General features: G+C 35.5%; 1 protein-coding gene across 1 annotated transcript in view; it reads right to left on the bottom strand.

The window, feature by feature from the left end:
- Window positions 1–22,811, bottom strand: part of LOC129267116 (CUB and sushi domain-containing protein 1-like) — a 67,710-nt gene that overhangs the window by 3,397 nt on the left and 41,502 nt on the right. Inside the window, exons 16-27 of the mRNA XM_064104135.1 lie at window positions 21,708–21,846; window positions 20,962–20,991; window positions 18,750–18,919; window positions 17,937–18,126; window positions 16,629–16,658; window positions 14,923–15,095; window positions 13,389–13,560; window positions 8,327–8,359; window positions 6,564–6,736; window positions 5,402–5,561; window positions 2,150–2,290; window positions 495–635 (exon numbers count right to left, since the gene is read on the bottom strand). Of these exons, the coding sequence (XP_063960205.1) occupies window positions 495–635; window positions 2,150–2,290; window positions 5,402–5,561; window positions 6,564–6,736; window positions 8,327–8,359; window positions 13,389–13,560; window positions 14,923–15,095; window positions 16,629–16,658; window positions 17,937–18,126; window positions 18,750–18,919; window positions 20,962–20,991; window positions 21,708–21,846 (1,552 nt within the window). The remainder of the gene's footprint in view (window positions 1–494; window positions 636–2,149; window positions 2,291–5,401; window positions 5,562–6,563; window positions 6,737–8,326; window positions 8,360–13,388; window positions 13,561–14,922; window positions 15,096–16,628; window positions 16,659–17,936; window positions 18,127–18,749; window positions 18,920–20,961; window positions 20,992–21,707; window positions 21,847–22,811) is intronic.

The following is a 22,811-nucleotide window of genomic DNA, read 5'->3' as shown; positions in this document are numbered from 1 at the left end:
AAATTAAAAAAACAATAAAAAACTGCAATACCAAATTTTGTTCGAAGTACATTTTGATCGGGATCCTACAAAGAGTCTGTTAATAAAAAATAAGCAGTTTTGGGGTCGTATGATAGTTGATTAGTGCAAAAGTTTTATTTCATGCATAAATTAGCATAATTAATTCATTAAATGAAATATCTTATTATTAAAAAAAAATAACCATACAGCATCGTAGATGTTATGCACACTACCATTGTGCATTGCAAATTTTCGCGACCGAGATATCAGAGGGGGGCGGAATCTGCCCCGGCTAACCCGGCCCTTTTAGGGTTAAAATCGAAGTTTAGTGGTCACTAATTGGCGGCTCCTCAAAAAAAGTAGTGGATGAGTTTTCACAACCACTACGTGAGACGATTTCTATAACACAGAAAAGGTATCTGCATAGTGATTGCTAAAACCCCTGTTATAATGCTGTATCCTTTACAATAAATAGGGAACTAAGATTGACTTACCACAGTCAAATTCGTCGCTTTGATCTACACATTCTGGGGAGCCATCACATCGACTTTCAATAGGAATACACATTGTGTTTCCCGATAGACAGGTGAATTGATCGGGGCTGCATGTAGACTGCTCTTCAACAATTTCAATTTCTGCCAAGAAAGATTAGTCAAAGAAAACTGGTTTTTAGTAACCATGTTAAAGGTAATGTACCAACGACCGCCTCTAGCGCGAGTTTAGCATTCGCCGCCACACGTAAACGCTTTCTGGAACGTTGATAATTCATTAAACATCCCTTTACAATCACTATGACAGCTTGGAGGTCATTGTCGAAAATTGGTGAAACTGGACAGCAGATCGTCCTAAGATTCGGAACTGATGAACACTTGCGAATTTGTCGTTTGACCAGAGTCCAGGTCGACAGTGCTGTTTTGGTTCACCGATTTCGACAAACTCTGCTTTTGACAATATATTGTCAACGTTCCAGAAAGCGTCCCTTCATTTGCATACCGACCAAGATGTGAATATTACTGTTTTTGCAAAATTAAGCGAAACTCTGAAATGTCACAAGTTTCTTAATTTTATATCCGATTTCGAAGAATTTTTTAAAGTTAAACTAGGTGTATTTTTTGTATTCAAATCAAAATTTTGCTGGGATGGGCTTGATCTTAAGACTTCTCGAGGGTGAAACCAGGAGCGGGAGTTTCGGAGGGGGGGGGGCGGCATTGGTGAGGTCTGGGAATGGACATCTAATTTGGTATAGGGTCTTGACAAAAATATAATTTATTATCATGCCAGAGAGTAATAAGTGGCTATGTTCAAAATAATGATGCACATGTATGTGCATCCCCTAAAGCGTTCATGGCGTTTGTGTCCTTACTAATAAGGCTAAGCTTGTGAAATCGTTACAGTTGAAATAAATTCATAACAATTCGGATATACGGCACATGTACGGTCAATACGTAACACAAATGACATCCATGGAACACCCATGTGGTTAATTTTTCGTAAAAATAGAGACGCCCTCTTAAAAGTGAAGTTTATGGGTCACCGATTGGCGGATTTTTAAAAGTAATTAAGGAGTTTTCGCAATCACTACTCAGACGCTTTCTATAACACAGAAAATCTTCCGTCAAAATGTTTTAAATGACAACTGCCTTAGTCAAATATCGATAAATCGAAACAGCAGTGTCGTCCTGGGCTCTGGACAAATGACATATTTGCAATTTGTTGGCTGGTCCGAATCTTCGGACGATCTGCTGTCCTGGTTTACCAACTTTCGATATTGAAACATCTCATCCGTCCATTGCGGCTTGACTTGCGGCATTTTCAAAGGAATAGAGTAACGAAGCGATGACGTCAGTTGCCATGGTGTCATGGCGGCCTGGTTCTAAGCAAATGAATGAAAGCGTGTGTTTCTCGTGGGAGAAAATGGCGGCTGTTATCGTAATTTGATCGCTTGTAACCTATTTTTCCGACGGGCCAAAGTCATTTGCAAATACGAATGTCTATAGTCGATCGTCAGCAGCGACTCTGTTTAAAACCATGGCAACTGACGTCATACTTTGGTACTCTATTGGTGCGTTGTAGAAATTATTTGCGTAGTTATTGCGAAAGCTACCAATTATGTCCCTTAAATTAAATAGGGGATCTAAGATTGACGTACCACAGTGTAATTCATCGCTTTGATCTTCACATTGTGGTGAACCATCACATCGACTTTCAATAGGAATACACGTTGTGTTTCCCGATAGACAGGTGAATTGATCCGGGCTGCATGTAGATTGCTCTTCAACCATTTCAACTTCTGCCCAAAAAAAATTATATTAAACAAACAAAAAAGAATGGATTGTAGTAACCATGTTAAAGGTACCAACGACCGCCTCAGAGCGCGAGTTTAGTCGCCACCACTACGCTTTCAGGAACATTGATAATGTGTTTTAAAAATCCCCTTCAAATCAAAATGAAAGCTTAGAATTCATTGTTGAAATTGGTGGACCGGGACAGCAGATCGTCCTACAATTCGGAGCTGACGAACACTTGCAAATATTGCGTTTGTTCGACAGAGTCCAGGAAGACAGTGCCGTTTTGATTCACCGATTTTTGACAGAGGCTGCTTTGGCATTAAGGGCTTTTGACAATAGATTGTCAACACTCCAGAAAGCGTCTGGGTAGTGTTGCAAAATATCCCTATTAATCGAGAGAGTTCGACAAAACCGGTTTCATTGGCTCACCCCCATAGCGCAGCCTATTTTAAATCTGGCTTGTCTAACAAAGCATTGTGCGCCACGTTGGTAACCCCTTGTAACTGGGTTTGCCGAACTCTCAGTAAATCCAGACTTTTCGAATTTACTATGAATTTACTACGAATTTACTACAGCGCATAAATTCCTTTGAAAATGCAAGTCAAATCACAATGGAGTGCTGATAGGATTTTGTCAGAAGTTGGTAGACCGGGACAGCCTCGGAATATCTTGACTCTGGACAACTACATTATATGCAATTGTTCGTCCGCTGAAAATCTTCGAATGATCTATGGTCCCAGTCCACCAACTTTCGACAAAAGCCTCTCAGCTCTCCATTGTGATTGTATCTTCAAAGGAATCGATGCGTTGTAGAGAGTGTCTCCATAGTAAATGCAAAAACTCCCTATTGGCTCTGAACCGCCTGCAGCTAATGCGCAAGCATTAGTCGGTAAATATTTTGAAAGATGTTCATATTCCTTAACCAGAAATACTTCAACATTTCTGACTGTGCAGTCTAACAATATAGCCTATGCATCACTGTCTTGAAAAGTCTAAAAGTGTTGGCAAACAAACTAAACACTGAAAGTCAATGATATACTTAATTAATTCATCCATTTTTTCCCGTGGCAGCCCCTTTCTTCATAGCCTAAACGATAATGCGAAAATAAAGCAAAAAAATTAATAATTGACTATATAAATATGTGTTATTTAATTCATTTAACCTCTCTCACTCAAACGCTTACACTTTTTGATATACCGTGGAAAATCTTTCTCCTTTTCTCTTTCCCATTTTCATCTTTTTTGCGCTAAAAATATCTGGTATTATTCTCAAGTTGTCATTTTTGCCCATACTATTTATAAAAATATTTTCAAGAGGATTCTGTATCCTACAAGCTCCACTCTTTTATCAGCCTCCTCAAATTCCCATCCTATTTGCATTATAATCTTGACTACATTTTTTGTACATAGAATTTTTCTAAATGAATTATTGCTCATCAATATGTTCGAAACCAATTACAAACGATGAAAAAAAGAAATAAATAAAAAATGAAATGATATCAAATCGTACCTAATTTGCATTTTTTTTTTCATTTCTTTTTTCATCATTATTATTATTTATTTATTTATTTATTTATTTATTTATTATTTTTTTTTTTTTTTTTGGGGGGGGGGGGAATTGTGATCCAACCTTCATTTACAGTATAATAAACAGTGCGTAGCAAAAAAAAAAACGGGACAGTTTCGAAAAGTCTATACAAAATTTGTTTTAAATTATGACATGTATATTCTGATGCTCTGAAATCTTATCTTTGAAATGCCATTATAAAAAAATAAATTTTGTTCATGCTTGAGCAAACACGGGATGTTTTTGTCGGGGTTCAAAAAGAGACTTGCGCCAAAATGGCAGAAATGATAAATTTGATGATCAGATTTTCTGTTAATCAGTAGACTTCCTTTTAACCTTTTCATTATCATTGCCACGATTTTCGAATTATGCTGTCAAATTCATTTATAAATTTATTGATTTACTTGAATTATTTTTTTTCACCTAAACTTATTTTACCTTTAAATTTTCCTTCATTGGTAAGAAAAGAAGACTTTTTGCCAACCCAGGCAAGAAGATTTGCATTAATAATTGGGAAAACATGTAACTATTCAAATCCTTTTATTATGTGAAACAAATTATGTCATGGTACCTTTAAAAAACATGAAACCTATTTTCAAGAGGTTATTAATTCCTAGACCAAGTTTAATCATATGCTTGACAGACAAACAGGAAAGGATTCATTTCTTTCAATAGAAAAGGTGTATTGAGTAAATTTTGAAGAAGCTCGATATAGCAGATCGGATAAAATGTATTGAAAAGTTGTGAGCGAGCGAAGCGAGCAAGCAAACATTTCCATTTTTTATTAAAATATCAAATTTTGTGATATATTTTGACATATCTTGAAAATAAATCATATTTCACTTTCTATCTTTTCTTTGATTTCTTTTCCACTTTTTGGGGTTTTTTATTGAAGGGGGGGGGGACACCCCCGAGCCCCGCCCATCTGCATGCCACTGTTCAAAGGCACCATAACCTTTGTAGCACACAATGAAAGGATTTGAAAAAAATACACGCTCTCCCATACTTCGATCGAAAAAAAAAAATTTGCTTAAAGGAATATTCAAAGCTAAAAGAGAACATATTAAAAAGTACAAGTAACAGAACAATTCAAGCAAATACACAGATTTGAAAATGAATTTTTACCGCATAATTCGATAATTATGGCAAAGATAATGAAAAGGTCAAGAGGAAGTCTGCTGATTCATTAGCAAGAATTCCGATCATCATATTTATAATTTTATGCCCTTTTGGCCCATGCCTCCTTTTTAACCCCAGACAAAAACATTACATGTTCGCTCAAGAATGAACGAAACGAATTTTGTTAATCGCATTTGAATGATAAGACTTCAGAGCACCTATTAACACTAACATATAGACATAATTTGAAACAAAAAATTTATAGATTTTTCAAATCTGTCCCGTTTATTTTTCATACGCACTGTATATATATATATATATTTATATATATATATATATATATATATATATATATATATATATATATATATATATACATATATATATATATATATATATATATATATATATACATATATATTCCTACCTTCTTGGCAGTCTGCAACAAGGTTCGCTCCAAACCCATCGAACCCAGTGAGAAAATCACTGGTAAAGCGAATAACGATATAGTCCGATGTGACGTAGACGGGATCTGGAATGACGTCACCGGAGTACACTTTTTCTGTGTTCTGCCACCGGATGTAGACCTGAATGTTGAATACCAGGGGCCCGTTTCATAAAAGACTTGCAACTGTTGTAACTTTGTTATAATGGCAACTACCATGATAACATGGCTCAGCAGCCAATCAGAATCAAGGTTTCCATGGTAGTTGCCATAATGGCAAAGTCACAACAGTTGCAAGTCCTTTATGAAAAGGGCCCTAGATGAATAGATTTTAATAGTATATTACGCTTTAATAAACAACAACACAATAAAATTTAATTTTTTAATGTTCATATAGAAGTTTATGGAAAGGGGGTCTGCAGCCCTTTATACATCAATAAGACATCTAATACTGGTCAGGAATGGATTACAAAGGCGTCATTAAGACGTCGTAGTCGACAATTAAAAACGTCATAATCATGTCGACATATGACGTCTATATGACGTCTGATACTGGTCAGCAATACGTTGCAAAGGCGTCATTAAGACATCGTAGTCGATTATTACAGACGTCATAATCACGTCTATATACACGATGTCAATCTGACCTCTTGGTACTAGTCAGGAAAACAGAGGCCGTAAGGGAAGATTGACGACGTCTTAATCACGTCAATATATGACGACTTATGTTGGTGAAAGTATTCGTCTTTAAGACGTCTTGTCAATTTGACGCGAAACTCGTCTTAAAAATGACGTAAACAAGGCGTCTTTTACCCTTTTCTGCTATCAGGTGAGGGTAATTGTTCCTTTACTTTCTAGTTGCTCTTTTACGTTTGAAAAGTAGAAGCCGGGACAGGGGGTGGGATGGGCAAGAAGGATCGACACTCTCCAAAAATGAAATATGTTTTTATAAAGAGACATAATAAAAATAATACAATAAAATAAAATAAAAAACTCTGCCAGTCACCTCAGCTTGGTCGATTACAGAGCAAGGTTCATGAATTTCTTGCTGGATGAAAATATCACCTGGAAAAGGATCAGATCGAACCCACGGTCATGACGGTCATTTGGTTGAAACGCCAGAATAAAAACTACTTCTACTTACCTTGTCATACCCACTTTCGGTATGGAAATCTTGGAATGTGATGTTTAATCGACAGTTTTGATGTGGAAGATAGAAGGACCACGTGATGTCCTGTCTTTCTGGATATCTCCCATAAGGGTAGTTGGGTGATGATATGGAAAACATCTGACCATCAGATAGATTAAAGCTACCACCTCGAAAAAAGAAAGAAAGTACCGAATATTTATTTTACAAAAACCTACAAAAAAAAAAAAAAAAAAGCATAAGAAATGGGAAGGGACATATAATTTACCATTTGAGAGACTGAAGTCATCACCTTATACTGAAAGCTATACAGAAAGCTATACTGTCTTGAAATTTCGTTAAGTTACATCGACTATAAAAGGCATATATATGTATATATATATATATATACTGTATATTTATATATATATTTATAAATAAATGTGTGAAATTATACATGTACAACAGCTTTGGCAAATCTTTATATATAAATATATATATATTTATATATATGAAAGATGAAAATGTATCTCGTATATATAAATATATATATATATATATACGAGATACATTTTCACTATTCAATTCCCAGAGCTTTAAAAAATGATTTTTTTTGTTTTTCCTAGCTTTATTTTCCTTCCTTACCAAAGCCGTGATAATATGAGAGCAATATTACGAACTAGAAACAAAGACTGATGACTTCGGAATGGTCCCTCGAATAGGGTTCCGGACTACATATTGCATGGTGTTTTTGACTTATCAAGTGCTTTTGTAAACACCCTCTATAAGAGTCCAATGCCTAACCCATTCGTTCTCGTAAAGACACTTCAATCTTACATATTCTGAGAGTTGCTTTAACATGTTAAGGGGGGGGGGTAATCTAGTTTTGAATTCGGTGATCCCAAATTGTGGAACAATTTATTAGCCCATCTACGACCTAATACATCAGCAGAATCATCTAAACTCATTATTTATTGTTGTTGTATTAGAGAGCTATAAATGGTATGTAGGGCAGTTTTTTAAAGATATTTTATTGACCCCGGAATGGTCATTAAATTGTCAACAAAATCAATTCCATATACATAAATATTAAAAATAGCTGCATACAATTCAATTACAACATATCAACACAAATATCATGAAAAATAATCAATTAACATCAACCTAAAGGCTTACACAGAAATTGAAGTAATAATCTTACAGTATTATGCATATTTAAACTTAGATTATAAACATAGGGCAGTTTTTATTGAATCTGCGCCACCAAATTCACCATTTTCATAATTAGTAGTAGTAGTAGTAGTAGTAGAAGAAGTAGTAGTAGTAGTAGTAGAAGTAGTAGTAGTAGTAGTAGTAGTAGTAGTAGTAGTATCATTATTATCATTATTATTAATATTTTTATCATTATTTATATTACTACTATTACTAATATTATTATTATCTATTACTAATATTATTAGTAATGTTATTATTATTATTAACTGGGCATTGTGGCGTGCGCCTGTAATCCAAGCTATGTGGGGAAGTTACAAATTGATGCAGAGGTTCGAGGTTCGAGCCCTGGTCACGTCTATCGGATGGTGACGTTAAAGGTCGGTCCCATACGTAAATAATCATATCTGATTGATACACGTTTGACAAAACTCAAATACACACACACACACACACACAAATATTATTATTAGTTTAATCATTATTACTATTATTATTATTTTTTGTCATCATCATCATCATAGTCATCATCCTGTATAAAGGCGTTTAGCGCTGCATTACACACTCACCTTCTGCATCTATGAGAGGTTCAGGCGTCGCATCTGTGGGTGAATGAATTTGAAAAAATAAATATATCACAAGTTATCAATTTTGATATAATATCAACAGCGAAAAAGCTAGTAAAAAATTGGTTGCGACTGTCGAGGAGTCGAACGTCGTCTGAAGAAAATTGCTCGATAAAGGCGACAAAGGTAAGACGAAAATTAACAACAAATAGAATATGAAACAAAAATTCAAGAACATACGTCCTTATTTAACAAAACATTCGGTTTCGTGCATAGGGGAAGTCGAAATATGTGGACGATTCTAAATTGTAAAGGCCTGGGCCCACTGGCCGACGGACGAAAAACGTATTCATAACGGATACAGCTGCAGACAAGCCAAATTTCAGGGTGGCTCCGTCCGTTTTCGTCCGCTCCAGACAATGGACAAAATGGGCGAACAATGAAATCACAGTGGACGGATGCTCGATGGATATACAACATATGAAACACGCATGCAAAGAGTACATAACGGATTCATAACGTTTTCCAACGGATTGAAAGATTATCCCGTTTTACACCCTCTCTGCGTCCGTAATGCAGTGGGATCAAGCCTGAAAGGTTCGTCCGTATGAGGGATACTTTTTATTTTCATTGGACAGTATACAATGTATACTTATTCACATATGTATATACACTGTATATAAACGTATTTATCTCTCTCTCAAAGTTTCACCATGGAGCTATATGGTTTCACGTATTGGCTTCAGTAATGTATGTAACATGCTGATGATATCACAGCAAAATTTGTCTGAGGATTCGCTCTACGATAAATGAATGAATGAATGAATGAATGATATTTCGTTTCAATTCCGATATCAAACAAAAATAATAACAACAGTAAATTATTGGGATACAAGTAAATAGCAAAGAACAAAAGTAAATAATTACAGGATAATTACAGGATAATATACATAATACATGCACTACTTTTTATGGAACATTAGTAACACCCATGAGAAGAGATGGAAATAAAACGTGGTGACCTACTAAGAAGCTTAGCTTGTGGGCCATAGGCCACCAGAATGTTAAAAACTTACATTATCAATCATTTTAAAACATCATAGAACAAGCAAACAAAAAATTGGAGTAAATAACCAAAGTACAGATATACATATTTACAAAAGATACACTAAAAAGTAACAAAAAGGTGAAATGCAGAATGCAAGCATTATATTTATAGACCTAAAGTATAAGAATCTGAAATTCGAAAAGAAGAAAGAAAAGAGGAAAAAATAAAGAAAATAGGCAGAGCTCTATTTTTGCATAGATAATTGTGGGAAGAATACAATTTATAAAGTTAGACGAGATATAACAAGCAGGCATTTGTTTACTGATCTAAGTATTTCTTCAGTAAATCGGTCTTTAACTTGTTTCTAAAAACACTAAGGCTAACTGATTGCTTCAATGAAGAAGGAAGGGAGTTCCATAATTTTGGCCCTGTATAAACAAATGTATTTAGCCGAAAACTAGTTTTGACCAATGGCAAGTGGAGAAAAGAAACTTGTCTTGTATAGTAAGAATGGATTTGGTCATTTCTAACACATAATAAATCAAGGGCAAGTGGAAGTTCTCTTTCATTTAATTGATACATAATGCAACCAAGGTTGAGATCAAATATGTCATGTAAATTAAGGAACTTGTTTTCATAAAACAAAATATTAGTGTGAGATCGTGAACTTACTCCACATACTAGTCTAAGTATCCTTTTCTGGACTTTAAATAACCCATCTAAATGAACTTTAGCAGCGTTACCCCAGGCAAGGATGCAATAATTCAAGTAAGGCAAAATGAGAGTTGTGTACAACATGCATAAAATATTTTTTGGGAATATACTCTTCAATGAATTAATGACTCCTGAATTTCTGGAAAGAAGTTTACATAAATAGGATATGTGAACTTTCCAGTTCAGCTTACTATCAATGTGTACCCCAAGGAATTTTGTACTCAAGACTTCAGTAATCTGAACATCACTGATTGTAATATTATCTGGCAATGTTGCTAGGGTGTTGCTGAATAACATGTAGTTTGTTTTAACAAGATTTAAGGAAAGCCTGTTAGCAATGATCCATTCGTTAACAGAAATCAATTCTGAATTGATAGTTTGCAATAAATTGCAGGGGTTCTTTTCAGAAAAAAATATGCTTGAGTCATCTGCAAACAGGATAAATGAAAGGATTTTTGATGACTGAGGGAAATCATTAATATATATGAGAAATAAGATAGGTCCAAGGAGTGAACCTTGTGGCACTCCACATGTAATTGACTGCATGGGAGACTTAACATCATTTAAAAATACAAACTGTTTTCTATCAGAGAGGTAGCTCTTGAACCACTCCAAAGCCTTACCCCGGAATCCATAGAAAGATAGTTTATACGAAATGATGTCATGGTCAATCGTGTCGAAGGCTTTGGAGTAGTCTAGGAATATACCGACAGTATGTAGCCCATTATCTTTTGCGGAAGAAATTTTATCAATAAAATGTAACAGAGCATGAGAGGTAGTATGTTTTTCACGAAAACCAAATTGTTCAGGAGTGAGAATATTATTAATTTTCAAAAATGTCATAACACGAACAGAAATTATCTTTTCAAGAATTTTAGAAAAACATGTAAGAAGAGAGATGGGCCGGTAATTTCCAACTTCCCGAGGGTTTCCCTTTTTGTAAATCGGCACAACTTCATACTCAAAGAAACGATTCCATGTACAATAGATAAATTGAATATATGAGTAATAGGAGAAACAATAACATCAATAACTTCTTTAATAAGCTTATTAGATAGGCAATCATACCCAGCAGCCTTATTTGTTTTCAAATTATGAACAATGTCAATCACTTCCTTTTCAACGACAGGAGTAAAGAAACATGAACAGGGAAGTCGATTACCAAGGTAATCATGGAAGAGTTTTTGACTTGCGGGAAGACCAGATGACAATTTATTTCCTATTGATGAGAAGAATTGATTACAAGCGTTACTCATTTGTACATGATCTTCAGTCAAAACCCCATCTACTAAAAGTTTAGAGGGACCCTGACTCTTTTGTTTTGAATTTAGTGTTTGTCTTATAATTTTCCAGGTTCCCTTCATATCTTTGAAGACTGACTTAAACTTTTCATCATAAAATGATTTTTTAGCGTCTCGTAGTACAGATGTTAAAATATTCCTATAGCAAGAGTATTTCTGTTTCGCTCCTAATGTTCTCCTTAGTTTAAACTTACAAAATAGTTTATTTTTCTTGTTGATACATTTCAATAAAGATTTGGATACCCAAGGCATCTGAGGATATTTTCTTCTATCTTTTTGTTTCTTGCTTAGGAGAGGGAAATTCTTTTCATATAGAGCTGTCAACAATTCAAGAAATTTACTGTAAGCTATTTCAACGTCAGACTCATTTAAGACAACACTCCAATTGGTTGCATTTAAATCACACTTGAACCTTTGCATATTTTCAAAGCCAAAATTACGAGAAAAAATATTTTCATTCATATTCCTTGAGTTTTGTATACTTAATGGAAAAGAAGCAATTACTGGAAAGTGATCTGAAATATCAGAAATTAAGATCGATGATTTCATTGATGGTTGACCAACAGAGAAAATGTTGTCTATTAATGTTGAAGTATTTTCGGTTACACGCGTTGGTCTATTGATAAGCGGGACAAGATTAAAAGAAGCAAGAGCATCTAAAAAACCATTCACTGATGCATTGAAACCATACTGCATAAGGTTTACATTGAAATCACCTAACAAGCAAACCCTCTTGCCATTAAGTACAGGATTTGACAGCAGATCTTGTAGCTCATCTGTAAATTTCTCAACACTACTTTGCGGTGGTCTGTAAACAACACCAACAATAAAATTACTTTGACCAGGGATAACCACTTCAACAAAAACTGTTTCAAGAGACTGATTCATTACATTCAGATCAGGTGTAACACGACATTTTAAGGTTGAGGAGATAAACAATGCTACTCCACCGCCAGTTTTGTTGTGCCTGCAGTTGACGACTGGGTTGTGATAGCCAGGAAGAGAATAAAGGTTACTATTATCTGAGAGCCATGTTTCAGAGAGGCCTACAACAGAAAATTTGGTAACCAATTATTGCAATAAAATGTTCAAGTGATCAAAGTTTGTATTAATACTACGAATATTCATATGAAACAATGAAAATGAATTGTCATTAACAAAGCCATTTTTAAATTTGTCAATAGTAAAGTACTCTGACGAAGGCAATATAGTTTCAAAATTATCATCAACAGTGTAGACGAAAGAGTCCATGGTAGAATTAAGGAAATCAGCAATATCATTCTCTCCCTGGCCATCAATATCACTTGGGACTTGAGTCATCGAGATACAAGAACAGATGATAGAGCAAAAATAGTGCTACATAGTAAAAAGGAAACCAGAAAACAAAAGGTGAAAAGGAAATTTTCATTACAAAAAGAGAAATCATGACAATTATGAGCACACAAGCGCGATCATAGGCAAATAAATTCATACTCATATTAAAATACAAACTATAAAAAACTAAAGGTCAGATATTGAAGTAATAATAGTACTAATGAAAAACTGAACTACTGCAGGATGAAAAAAAAAAGAGTGTAGACAAAAAGATACAAAAAAAAAAAAAAAAAAAAAAAACATTGTAAACTCCTGAAGAAGACGGAGGACCGTCGAAATTCGAGAGAAGAATAATAACTTCATTAGCAATCAAAGCATTATCACCAGCTATATTTTGTTATAGATATATATATATGTGTGTGTGTGTATATATATATATATATATATATATATATATATATATATATATATATATATATATATATATATATATATATATATATATATATATGTGTGTGTGTGTGTATACATATATATATATATATATATGTATCTTTCAATATATATATATATATATATATATATATATATATATATATATATATACGCACACACACACTAACAAATCACACTAATATATTTTTTTCTCATGTCACAAAAAAATCATTATTAATTTGGGTAAAATTACCTGGTATACAGAGACTAGAAACCAATGCCATAAACCCCCGTTCTCCTTCAAAAGAACTCGCTTCGAAATGGATGATGACGTAATCAGATGTTAATGTGATATTACCCGGTGAGTCGTCGGCAGTAAGCTCGATGAGGGTATCACGTGGCTCCGATGTACTGCTGATAGAAAGCTGTCAAGAAGAATAATAATCAGAATAATCATGATAACAATAACACTAATAATAATATTAACAAAATAATAATAATACCAACAATAGTAGTAATAATAACAAAAATGTAATAATAATGGTGATAATAATGATCACAATAATAATAATTATTATCTAGCGTTTAATGTTTTGCTTTTGTAAGGACATCGCACACGTTTCAATTGGTCTGCGATCCGATTTTGGACTAAAACGTCGTACAGTTTGATGCTAACATTCAGACATGGTATATTTCATTGTGTAGTGGTGGAAATCATCGTATGAATTACATATCTTCAAATCTGTTTCTATGCTAAATGGCATCCTTCTTAGAATAAAAGCGAATTTGATATCTAGTCACAATGACGTCATAGCAGTCGTACGATTGGCTACGATTTGAAACTAATTTGGCCTTTACTCCAAAATAAAGGCTTGCTATCAGTCAAAATTGTTTTATTAGTATTTTTCAGTTAATTTGAACCTAAAAAAAAGTTACTTTTCATTAACATTTTCAGGAAAATGAGCAATATAATATTGGCTCCATATCGAATCGTGGAGCAGTCATAAGGTTTGCGGTGATCTAAACAGGTAATCGTTACTATCCCGATCATCGGATCCTTTCATTCTCTCACTAATTAAGCAATCCCAGGAGAGCATTAATTACAACAAGATATTAAGGGCCTTTTTACACGTTAATCTTAAATCATTGTAATGATGATTGCTATTGTAATCGTGATTGTGATTGGCGTTCGTGATTCTAATCACGTTCTAGTTTGGTTTCACACGTACTAAATATTCGTCATTATCCTTATTACTCACTGGAATCATTCAAATTACGATTTTTTACTGTGTGAAAAGGCGGTAAGACTCGATGTGGCATACTGCATAGACCATCGCAACATGATGGATACCCATTTAACACCTGGGTAGTGAAGTATGGTTTGAAACCTTGCAATGCGAGGCTACGATGGGATTCGAACACATGACCCTCTGATTGCACCAGACGCTTCCACAATTATAGAATCAGAGTCAGAATAGTGTCTTTTTATTTGTATAACTTCCTCAATTTATTTTGATTTAATATTATTGTAATGGAAAAAAAATAATGTTCATCTTGAGATTTAATTATACCGTAGATTATAAGTATGTTTGCGTTTTCCCTTTGTGATCTTAAATGGTCGAATAAATATGTACAGATTCATTCTTATTTATTATTTGTTTTTTTTGGGGGAGGGGGGGAATTGTGATTTAATTATGGCAATGATTTCGTGTTTATTCATTATATTTTCATATGTTATGTATAATGAGGAAGTAATGAAATATGATTTTAAAACCAAATAAACTCACCTTATGAATGTGTCGATATAGTTCAAAGTCCTTGAATGAAATCATCAGCTGACAGGTTGGTTTTTGTAGAAAGAATCGCCAAATTACCTCTTGATCTCTTGGATAGTTTGCATATGGATAGTTGAGAGAAGATATATAATATGTATCTCCGCTGGCCAATGATACATTAGAACCTGAAAACAAAAGTAGATTTGATTTATGCCTTTCGTTTCATTTCAGCAAGGTAGTCGCATCATATCTATAATTGATAATTGAAAATTATATTGGGACCAGTCATTATAATATGAAATAATGGAAATATAAGCCTTTACATGAAAAGATATCGCAATAATCGCATAATGGACGTCAACGGAAAATACTTGATGGTGAAAAGGGCTGTGGGGGATATACGGGAGGGTACGGGATTCACCCCAACCCCTTCTTGGACTCCCTAAAATAAAATCTAAAATATAAAGAAAATAGGGAGATTAAAAATAACAAGAAAATATAAGAAGAGGAAAAAAGTGACTGAGAGAAGATGAGGTAAATAAATTGAAAATAGAACAAAAGTCAGGTTATATTATAATTATATAAAATGAGGAAAAAAAATCACTCACTCTTTGCGCTCGCTTTTGTACGTTGTCAGATAATAATCTACCCAGGAGGATGTTATTTAAAAAAATATCCCGTTTCATAGTGAATGCACAAATTATTCTGCTCGCGATTCCACTTTTCATTTTGTATGAGAGAGTTCGGCATTCTGTTCATGATTACAAAAAAATGTTTGATATAAATAAAGTAATAAGGGAATTAGAGAGATTATCCTCTACATGAATACCAGCAAACAAACGTCAGAATATGCTTATCAATTCATTCAAGCTCGCAGTCAGGCATCCTGTCCTTTACAATTTTCTCGCTCTTATTTTTCTTATTAAGACACATATATTTTCTTTATTATAGTGCTTAAAACTTGCATCTTTCTGGTCGAAAAACAAAATGCAGCTCGCCCTTTTCCCTTATATTATTAGATTAGTTAGATATGTATCAGGTCCCTTTTTAGGTTGGGATATAAATTCAGCTCGCATTATCCATATACGCATAGCGTTCATGATTTTTAAGAAATGTTCAGAATGTTAAATTTTCAGATCTGAATAGAGGGTATAGCAAAATATTTGACCTCGCGCTTCGCGCTCACGTCATTTATGAAGGCCATATTTAATAGTAATACTTCATTACAATACTATACTAGTATTATAATACCTCAGTAATACTTCATTGCTCTTAAGTGTAAGTTTCCTGAACGAGGTTCATATACTGTTTAAGTTATGATGACACTTCCTAAGTTATGATGTCATTAAAAAAACTTAACCTTAGGTTAAGATAAATATGTTGACGACGCCGCGGCCGCCGTCGGAAAAGCCGCGCCTACAGTCTCGCTCTGCTATGAAGGCCAGGGAAAAAATGTGTACACCCTTCAGGCAAAGTTACCTTTATAAATAGGTTTGAGTTTCGAGGCTCTAGCAGTTTAGCTGCAAATCTAGCAAATAATATCACCCCCCCCCCCTTTCTCGTGTAGCTCGCATCCTCTTTGCATGCATGCTCTGTGCATGGTTATGTAATGCATTGCATACCGCATATAATTGAGCAAAGTGCGGTATTCAGTTAAACATAGATCCCTGTGGAACACCACCCAGATAACCTTAAGGAAATTGAGCGTCTTTACTTACCAACTGCATCAATAATCGGATGGGTTGTATCTGTTGTAGGTAAAAAGAAAATACATGTGAATAATTATATGTTTTCTGTGTTGTCATAACATATTTTTCTGCACGTTATTTTCTTTATTCGGCACCCTGATATATTGTTATCTACATTCCAGACACCAACCTATATGCCACTAACCATCATCATGATTACGAATACGTGTTTCAATAAAAAAAAATATTTAATACTATAAATCACTTTCACGAAAAAACCGTGTACTTGGACTATATCGATACGTTATTGTAAGGCTATCACATTTTACTCATTTGTATTAATTCTTAATGTGCCATTCACTGTAATCAGCGAGTGCCACTTTTTTTTTTTTTTAGATTCATGTATTTTGTTCCAATACCATGTATAAACGAGTAAAGGAAAATAAGAACTTGAAAATACAACTGTTTTGTGTATGCACCTCCATTTCGGCTTACACGTGAATGAAATGACACGTGAATAAAGAAATCTCCGGGGTGAAAATACAAAAACACCCCTTTTCTTACAATTCGCGGGCCGGACTTGTCCCGCGAAAAAACGCATGCGGTCCTTCCGAGTGGGGGGGGGGGGGGGGGCGGATGCGATGGCACCACGTGGCATACCTGTCACATGCATCATGTGCATCGATATGCATAAGCTGGAAAGAGCTCGTTGTGCGCGGCAGAACGCACACCGTGAGACCAAGGAAAAATACTCCATGTCACATTTAACAGTATTTGGGACCAACCATACCAACGCGTAAAGGAGACCGCACACCACGATCAGATTTTCGAATACATGCAAATTGCATTTTGCTCAATTTCTGAAAATGTGAATGAAAAGTATCTTTTAATTCTAGGTTCAAATTAACTGGGAGAATATACTAAAATTGCAATTTTTGATGATTGGATGATTGCAAGCTTTTATTTTGGAGTAAATGCCAAATTGGTTGGCGTAGCCAATCGTACAATTGCTATGACGTCATTACGATTAAGTATCGAATTCTCTTTTATTCTAGTCAGAATTATTATTAGCATAACCGCAAGTTTGAACATTGCTATTCGTATGATTTAGAATATTACACAGTAAGATATTCCATGTCTCAATATTAGCATCAAATTATATACGTTTCTAAAATCGGGTCGCAGAGCAAACATAAGGTGTGCGATGACCTTTAGTACTCGACGTACGTACACGCAATAGCAAACAAAGCATGGAACTTTGTGCGCGCTTGACCCTTTGACCTTTTGAGGGGCCTCAAAGAGCGCGTTGTAGCTCTATCCGGTGGGTGCGTGACATACCTGTCTCACAGTCAGCGTGTAGTACAGCTTTAAATCCCCTTCTGACGTCAGGGCCAATAGATAACGAATTCTTGAATCGGATGAGGGAAGAACTCGTTGTGATCTTAATTGGTTCTATTGTGAGGTCACCATACAAAATCATTTGTTGCAAGCGTGGTCCCTCTAATCCGGCAGTTGAACTGATATTTAGCTGTGTGAATAATACATGAAATGCTAATGATAATGATTTAGGTTGAGAAGAGCATTCACGCCCATTGCATATTTATTACACTAGATATCCGTTCCTGTTTTTTTTTCTTTAAGGTGCCAATTTATTTAACGTTGTTCGCTTAATTATAGCGCATTTCACTGCCAACTGCGTCACTATGCGCTCCGTTGGATAACTTAACCCTGGCAGTAATTAACCCCGCAGCCTTTGACAGCTCGGTGGCATTTCAAGGAATAAATTCCTACCAGGTACACATTAACCTCGCCTGGGTCGAGTGAAGCACAATGCGGATAACTTTCTTGCCGTAGGAAATTACGCTCTGTACGGCATTTTACAAAATTTGCATCATTTCAACTTTATCAGTAAAACTTAGATATTTTGTGATTATTTAGTTTATACATGGAATAGAAACAAAGGTGAAAGAGAAACATAATTGAAATATATAATAACAAAAAATACTTTCTTCTACCCACCCCCCCCCCCCCTTCCACCTGTTCCGCGACCATTGTGCAGAGTGGATGTACGCCGAAAAGCAATTTTACCACTCAAATTACCAACAACAACAAAAAGAGAAACAAAAGTGAAAAAGTGAACAAAATAATTACAACTTCATATTCCGATCTTGTTGTAAAATTCTTCAAATCAATAGTAAGCTGACAACCTTCTTCTGGGAGGTTGAAAAGCCAATTCACAGATTTATATGAAGGAAAGTTCTCAGGGAAGTTAGGCGAAGCTATGGTGAAGGATTCCCCGTGTGATAATAATACACCAGAACCTGACAAAAAAAAATACAAAAAAACTTCTTCCGAGTTATCTATATGAATTTATGAACTCATCATCATCATCATCGCCACCATCACCAACATCATCGTCATCATCATTATTATGATAATTGTAATCATCATCATCACCATCGCCATCATCGTTATCATCATCATAATTATTATTACCATCATCATCACCACCACCATCACCAATATCATGATTAGCTTCATTATCATCATCGTTATCATGAACACCATCATTCACATCCAGTGGCGTAACAGGGGGGGGGGGGGGCAGGGGGGGGGGCAAGCTGCCCCCCCCCCCTGGCGGATTTCACCGGGAAAATAAAAAAAACGGGAAAAAAATAAAAGGGAGGGAGAAAGAAAGGGAAAGTGGAAGGAAAGAGAGAAAGGAAAGGAGGAAAAGGAAAGAGAAAGGGAAAAGTGGATAGAAAACAAAGACAAAAAATTTGAAATGGAAAAGGAAGGAAAGCGGGAAGAAGAACGAAAGAACATTTGAGAAAGAACAAATCATTCCGAAATAGACCTATGTAGTGCAATAGCATGATGGGAAATAAATCAAAAGATGGCAAAATGGCAAACAATAGCGGGAAATGAAGGTAGAATGGAATTGGTCAAAAGCTAAATTGGAAAAACAAAGAAAAGGGACAAGAAATAAAAACTTAATAACACGACCGGGCTGACGAGGATAGAAAATAAAGAGCGGGAAGAAAGACTGCATTGCTATTAGCTTCCTAAATTTTATGCAAATAAGCTACCGGGCTTTGCTCCAGACCCCAAGCAGTAGGGGCTCTTCATCTATGACCTTCAAATGGCTCTATTACGCCCCCTCCCCTGTAGGTACCCTTCCTACATTAAGCTTTACGTTCAATCACTGGCGTACAGGCGCGGGGGGGGGGGGGGTCTTGGTTCAACACCCAAGAGGAAATGAAAAAATTGCTATGTTTTGGCCCATCAAAATATTTGGTTCAACTGGGTTGAATAAATGTGTTGTGTAAAAGCTGTATTCTGTATATACCCGCGATTTGATTAATAGCGGCAATCTGCGAGGTTTAAATGGCTCCGCCCCAGACCCCAACCGTATAGCACTGCCGTATATGAGTAAGGAAGGGTTGGTCCATGGTACCTAAAAGTTCTACCAAGTAAAAAAAAGGAGGAAAGAAAAGCAAATGAGAAGTGTAAGATATGATTTTATTTACTTAATATAATGTCAAAAAATATCTCAAAGTTAGATTCTCATGAAAAGGTGATTTTTTTCTCGCTCGCTTCGCTCGCTCGGGACTTATATTAAGCAGCTTTTTAGCACATGCGCCATACTGCGCCCCTCGTTTTTTGTTTTGTTTATACCACGGTCACATTTGCTCTACGGCGGCCGTACGGCGAGTCGAAAACAGCCATTTTATTCATTTTTACTAAAACCACCTATATGTAGCTGGTACAAACAAATGTTAAAACGGCTGTTTTCGACTCGCCGTACGGCCGCCGTAGAACAAATGTGACCAAGGTATTACTCTGCACGCTACTGACGCAAATAATCCTATTCACAGTGGCGTACAGATCACAAAAAAGGAATGGAAAGAGAGAAGAGTGAAACTTATATTCTCTGGATATCATGTTAAAATCTATCACAAAATTTGATTTTTGTATTAAAAATGTCAAAAAAAATTTAAATATAAATTCTGCCTGATACGCAATGTCTGGCCCTCTCAAAATCGTCGCCCAATTACACCATTGCGCCTGTTCATACCATGACATGACCGGGAAATTGTTGGCTCTTGCCCCCCCCCCCCCTGGCCACCGACCCCTGTTACGCCGCTGTTCACATCTTAAGGCTTATTATCACTATCATCATCATCATCTTCATCATCTTCATCACTATCAAACGATCAAACCAACCGTAACCACAGCCACGTTATAGTTGTAGGCCAGAGTTGTAAGAAGAATAGGTTTTTGAAAATATTTGTTTCTAAAACACATTTTATAAACCTGCTTCAAGTTCTTTTAATGAAAAAAAATAAGAAAGTAAAGTTACCTCTTGTGTCGATGTAATGCTCATTACCCGCTAAGAGAGAGATATATCAAGAGGGAGACATCGAGAGAGGGAGGGATAGAGAGGGGGGGGGGAAGAGTGGGGTGGGGAAGAAGGGGGAGAAGAGAGGAAACGGTGAGGAGAAGAACGGATTGATTTGATAAGTGGCAAGGAAAAATGAATGAATAAACAGACAAATAGATAAATAAATATTCTGCATGACTATGTAAAAGCGAAATTACAACTTATAGCATTGCGGCAAATGTGGAATGGAAAACCGAACAGTGTCCCCGCAGTATCGTTCCCACTGTCCTTCACTATTTCCCAACAGTGGAATCACAGGAGGGGATGAAACAAGGCTTTTATTTTTTTTTCATTTCATCATTACGTTATTTTGCTTATATATATAATCTGTTATTGATTTTGTATTTTTGTTTTATCTTTTGTGTATGTATTTGAAAATTAAATTTCTTTGTACGCTTGCATTCATGGAAAAAATAAATTCTGGAATCTTACCTTGATCACAAGCCCATACTGATCTAAAAAAGGCGGAACTTCACGGGATCTCTGAAATTCGACTGCTCACTGGCGCCGTTTAAAGTAGGTGTGGCCATATATGCTTTAATAATCCCACAAAGTTGGTAACTTTCAAAATTCCATTGATGCGCGCTAATTCCATTTGACCTGTGTCGAAAAAGCGATGTCTAACGTATATCTCGGAACACCAAGATTTTTTCCTGACTACATACCTTGATCACATACTGATGATACTGACGCAATAAATCCATGTGACCGAGGGCTCTCGTGAGTTTCTGACTTGAACCACAGCCATACGACGCTTGAGTTGATATTGAAGTACAATGGGATTATTCCATCTAATGACCAGATCTAACATGATAAGAATAATATTTTGCAACATATATTTAATAGCCTTTTATTCATTGGAAATTAACCAGCATGTAATAGGGCTAGGGACTATTTGCTTTCTGGTCGCATATATTCTTTGGAAAAAATGGTATTACAACATATTCATGGATATATTTTTTTTTATGAACACATTAAAAAAGTGATCTTCGATCGCCTTTTTGTCACGTGATTATGAAATAAAATAATTCAATATGCATTTAAGTTACCTAGGATTGCCTTGCGGGGTGGGGGCGCCGTTTTCCAAAAAAAAAATCACAGGGGCGCCAAAATTAGGTCGCCCCCCCCCCTCGGAGCAACATCTTGAATACGCGCCTGTATAACGTCTCCGTGCGCTTCTAAAGGACCATTAGTCCCCGTAATTAGTAACCACCTAGAATAGAATTATTGGAAATGGCTTTTTGACTGATTTGAGTATAAGTATGGGTGTCAACATTTACCCCCCAAAAAATTAGGAGGAATGCGGTTTGGGGAAAATGCTTTTTTCAAGGTCAAACGTCAAAATGACCTTTTTAAATATACTGTATCATTGTATCTCCCAGATAAAATATTACAGGTTGGTGATCATGGTGTCAAAATGCACGGATTCTTACAAGAAGATCAAATAAAATCAAATCAAGTACCTACGATACTCATTTATCCAGTAAATTCAAGGTCAGAGCATTTCAAAGGTCCATGACCTTTTTATACATTATATACCACATACGGTATAATGGTATCTTTGAGATGAAAAGGCGCAGGTTGGTGATCTTGGTGTCAAAATGCAGAGTTTCTTACAGGAAGATAAAATAAATAAAATTAAGTACCCAGAATGCACATTAAACAATAACATTCAAGGTAAAAGCCTTTCAAAGGTCAATGACTTTTTTTTTTACATTATGTATCATACTGTATAATAGTATCTCTGAGATGAAACGGCACATCAGGTT

Source organism: Lytechinus pictus, chromosome 8 (genome assembly GCF_037042905.1).
Source record: "Lytechinus pictus isolate F3 Inbred chromosome 8, Lp3.0, whole genome shotgun sequence".
Lineage (NCBI taxonomy): Eukaryota > Metazoa > Echinodermata > Echinoidea > Temnopleuroida > Toxopneustidae > Lytechinus > Lytechinus pictus.
The sequence above is the reverse complement of the archived record's forward strand: the minus strand, read 5'-3'. Positions and strand labels throughout refer to the sequence as shown.